This window comes from Cynoglossus semilaevis, chromosome 19 (genome assembly GCF_000523025.1).
Source record: "Cynoglossus semilaevis isolate Cse_v1.0 chromosome 19, Cse_v1.0, whole genome shotgun sequence".
Classification (NCBI taxonomy): domain Eukaryota; kingdom Metazoa; phylum Chordata; class Actinopteri; order Pleuronectiformes; family Cynoglossidae; genus Cynoglossus; species Cynoglossus semilaevis.
The window spans coordinates 16909623-16914207 of record NC_024325.1 but is presented as its reverse complement, the minus strand read 5'-3'; the positions used below and the strand labels follow the sequence as shown (position 1 = coordinate 16914207).

The 4585-nt window shown below is 49.2% G+C and overlaps 1 protein-coding gene across 1 annotated transcript in view; it reads left to right on the top strand.

The window, feature by feature from the left end:
* The first annotated feature begins 3060 nt into the window (after window positions 1-3060).
* LOC103395670 (hepatitis A virus cellular receptor 1 homolog) overlaps window positions 3061-4585 on the top strand; it is a 2022-nt gene continuing 497 nt past the window's right edge. Inside the window, exons 1-6 of the mRNA XM_017041606.2 lie at window positions 3061-3275; window positions 3681-3870; window positions 3948-4084; window positions 4180-4263; window positions 4344-4423; window positions 4504-4585. The exon at window positions 4504-4585 is cut by the window's right edge and continues 27 nt beyond it. Of these exons, the coding sequence (XP_016897095.1) occupies window positions 3224-3275; window positions 3681-3870; window positions 3948-4084; window positions 4180-4263; window positions 4344-4423; window positions 4504-4585 (625 nt within the window). The 5' untranslated portion in view covers window positions 3061-3223. The remainder of the gene's footprint in view (window positions 3276-3680; window positions 3871-3947; window positions 4085-4179; window positions 4264-4343; window positions 4424-4503) is intronic.

The window sequence follows — 4585 nt, the reverse complement described above, 5'->3', positions numbered from 1 at the left end:
GTCCTCTTCTCTGAGTCTCTTGTCTTACTGTCTCTGTGTTGTCACAAATGTCGCCTCTTCTTTGTCTCTCCGTGCCTCCTTCAGTAAGTCCTGTCTTCTTGGAGTTTCTTTGTCTTCACTGTCCTTTCTGTCTCCTCAGTGTCTTCTTGCTGTCTCACCTCTTGTTCTTCTTCTGCTCCGTGTCTTTAAAACCTGCTCATTAACTTCACAGACGCTTAAACAATGATTTAAAAAGTCCCCACTGTCTCCGTCTCTGTCCCCGCCTCAGTTCTGCCCCGGACCGCAGCAGCAGCAGCAGCAGCAGCAGCAGGTGGAGGCTCGGCGGAAGCTTCGGCAGAAGTCGGGTGTCTCCGGCGGTGTCCGCCCCCGTCCGGAAACTTCCGTCATTCTCCGTCAGTGTTCGGCGGCAGACTCCGCAGCCCCGCCCCTCGGTGGGTGTAGAGGAAGTGGCGCTGACAGAAGATCCGTGTCCTTATATGGAGGAAGAGAGAGACAGACAGAGAGAGACAGAGAGAGGGACAGAGAGACAGACAGAGAGACAGACAGAGGGACAGACAGAGTGACAGACAGAGGGACAGACAGAGAGAGAGACAGACAGAGAGACAGACAGAGAGACAGAAAGACAGAGAGAGTTTTTGGGACTTTTTAATTTTTTTTAATTTTCTCATTATTATGTTTTAATATGTTTTCATTTTGGTTCAAAAAACTTTTTTCTCCTTTTTTCTCTGAAAACAGTTCCAGTTCCAAGGACACCTGCTGTGGTGCAGTGGGTCAGTGAGCTGCCCAGACCTGACACTGCTCTCCACAGACGCAGGTCTTCACTTTCAGAAACTCAAGGTCAACTTCTATTTTCAGATGAATGCACTGATGTCAGAGCTGCAGCCAATCACAGAGGCCGGTCTGCTCACAGAACCCACTGGGTCCACCTCCCCAGTTCAAGTCCTGACCCGTGGACCGTCCGTGGACCGACCGCTGCAGTTGTCGGTTTGTTTTCAACCATGAACACGATGTCATTCGCACAAACTAACAAACCAGGGCGGCGGCACCTGCACTGACATCACTTCCTGTTGTCACTGACAGATGACAGAAGCACCTGGGTCTGGATCACATGACTGGATTCAAGTTCGCCATCGTTTCCACTGCCTATTAAAAACACACACACATTCCCTGCTGTAAATAGTCCTGATAAATGTTGTTCAGCAGCTGTGGACATTTATAAACAGGTCAAAGGTCAGACCATCAGTCAGTTCAATAACAAAGAATGAAAACTATTTTCATTGGAATTTATTAAACAAGAAACGGTTTAAGGATAATTCCCCAACACTGGTCTGCAGCCACCTAGTGGATCACTGCAGTACTGCAGGTGGACCAAGTCTGCCACATCCATCTGTCCTGTCTCCACCTCTGCACTGTTACTCCTCCTCTTCCTCCTCCTCCTCTTCCTCCTCCTCCTGTTTCTTCTTTCTGTTCGTTTCCTTTTCTTTTTTTCTTCTTCATCTTCATCTGTTGTTTTTTCTTCCACAGACGTTACATTTTTAGTCTTGTGTCTCACAAATATTGACATGATTAATTAAGTGCATTAAGCAGCGTCTGCTCCTTCCCATGACCCTGAACGCAGCCATGGACGTGACCCCTGACCCCTGACCCCCATAAGGCCAGAAAAGTTTTAAAGGGAAATGTCAGCTATTATTTCAGTGTCTCTGACAACCGCAGTGACGACGAGCTCGTTTGGCCTTTTAGGTCGTTTTAGCGTCACCTCAGGAGAAACACAGGAACCAATCAGAATGCAGAGTTGATGTCTCTGAGGGCTCCCTGCCCCTGACCGCGGTGACATCATCCTGACATCACGTGTCTCATCCAGACCCGGTGCTGAAGGATTTACAGCGTCGTTAACTACTGTAAGTGCTCCGTGTTTTTAAACCTCCAAATATTTATGTGACGGGTTTTACAGAGTCTGGATCAGTGGAGCTTTGATCTGAAGTGCTTCAAAACCCGGCTGTGAAACCACGAGTCGTCACTTTGGTTTTTGGTTTTTGGTCTCGATGGACTTTTACAGATTTAAAATTCACATCTAGAAACAGTCAGTGTTTTAGAGTTCAGACCAAAGTCCGTGGAGAAAATCTAATATCTTTCCCTTTACTTTGGGAAGCTGTCTGTTTGCTGCAGTGTCACTGGCCTCTAGTGGACACACTGCTGTATTGCAGTCTCATTTAAATGTTCTGATATAAAGCTTAGAAACAGCGCAGTTTAGCAAACACGATTTCTTGTTGAACAATTTATAACTATTGAAGATTTGAACTGGATGTTTCTGAAAAAAAAACTTTCTGGCCAAAGCAGAGTTTGACGAAGGACTTGAACCATCAACCCTGTGTTCAGGGTTGATGTTGTCTTACACACTCGACCACACACAGGGTCGGGTGGCAGGTGTGTGTGTTCAGTGGCTGGTGAAGGTCAGTGTGTGGTCCAGACACTGGAGCTCAGGTGGATTCTCCTACAGAACCTTCAACAAAGTCCAGATGGACTGAGGCCGTCCTGGACCTTCAGGGGTGATGGAGATGGAGGGTGTTCTCCATCAGAACATCTTTGTCAAAACTCTCCTGAGATTCTCAGGATCTCTGCCTCGTGTCTCCAGCGCTGAAGATAGTCAAGAGGCAACGACGACGTGTCAGCAATCAAGACATCGTGGGTTCGACTCCCACAAGGTAAGACCAAAGTGTGTGTTTGTGTGTGTCTGTGTGGGTCTCAAAAACTAACAAAAACCAAACAAACAAAAACCAAACAAACAAACAAACCAAAACCAAACAAACCAAACAAACCAAAACCAAAACTCTCCGCCGTCGTTTGCGTTGCGTTGCGTTGCGTTTGCGTTGCGTTTGCGTTGCGTTTTTCATCTTTTCTTCACCATAACTAAACTCCATTTCCTTTTCACTCACATGGCAGCTGTTCTTCAAATGGTCACCAGCAGAGGGCGCCCGAAACCACTGTACCCTTTGCCTGCACAGAGAGACAGCTGAGTCGTCACAGACTTGAGGCCAGTTTCCCCAAATTCTAAAAATATCCTAAAGAAAAACAGAAGGAAGTGACAGGAGTGAGTTCTCTGTCTTTGTCCAGACCGTCTTTGTCCAGACTGTCTTTGTCCAGACTGTCTTTGTCCAGTCCGTCTTTGTCCAGTCCGTCTCTGTCCAGTCCGTCTTTGTCCACCTGCAGGAGGGACTCCAGCAGCATGTGGTCTCTGCTCCTCCTCACCCTCTCCTCCCTCCGTGTCCTCCTCACAGGTGAGTTCATTCCTCCTTCTTTTTGATTGGCTCTCCTGACATTTGGGTTTATTTGTCCATGATGACGCTCCTGGTATTCATACCTCAGACCTTTGGTCACAGAGGTCACAGAGGTCACAGAGGTCACAGAGCTTTACACCTGGTGTCAGTAGTAGTGGACTGTGATGGTCCAGTTTGTGGACAGTGGGCTGTGTTCTTTAGGCCAGACCTAGTTGGTCCAGACTAACTTCCCTGACCAACGTCCGGTCCAGAAAAGTGAAGAAGACACTGGTCCGGCCCACATGTAGAACTTAGGATACAGCTCATGTTGTTATGGCCCTGTTGGGCCACACCGACCGGTTCTGGTCCACGTCAACTGATCAGCGTGCGGCCCATACTCTGGTTCATTTACATGACCTGTTCCAGTGTCCGCCGTCACCACGGAGACGGTGGTGGGAGTGGCCGGACGGAGGGTGATGCTGCCCTGTCGTTTGGACGTAGAGCCACAGAAAGGGGTGGAGGTGTGCTGGGGGCGTGGCCAACCGTCGCTCTTCAACTGTCACAATGCTGTCATCAACACGAAGGGCGACCAGGTGACCTACAGGAGGTCTTACAGGTGAGAGGTCCAGGTACACCTGGACATGGACACGTGGAAGTCTTCAGAACCTGACCCTGAACTCTGGTCCTCCGTAGGTTCTCCATGTCTCCGTCCTTGTCTCTGTCCGTCCTGTCCTCTCGGCCCTCAGACTCTGGGTTCTATCACTGTAGAGTCCAGGTCCCCGGACTCTTCAACGACAAGTCCAGCAGCGTCCACCTCATCATAATCCCTGGTACGTTAGCGTGTTAGCGTGTTAGCGTGTTAGCGTGTTAGCAGAACCGCCATCCCTCCGCCTGCAGGTCCTTCATCTGCATCATTTTCCTACAGCTCACAACGTGGACTCCAAGGACAGTGAGGACCTGAACTCAGCAGACACCGGAACCAGAACCGAGGGAACAGGAACCCCAGCAGGTGTGTGAGGTTCTCATCACTCCACAGTTTTGTTTTTGTTTTTTTAAATAATGACCCTGTTTTGTCCACGTGGTCCTCAGGTTTCACCACAGGAGACCAGACTGCAGACCCAGGCAGTGGGATGACTAACACCACACAGCCAATGGTGGCGCTGTTTCAGGTATACAGACAGAATGACTGTGGAGAAGGTGGTGGCAGTGCAGTGCAGTCCTGACGTGTCGACTCTGTCTCTGTTCACAGTCTCCAGGTCAGCTGCAGGAGCTCAACAGTCTGCAGACGTTTGTTGGAAACACCCTGAGACTGTCCTTCATCGTCTTCATCC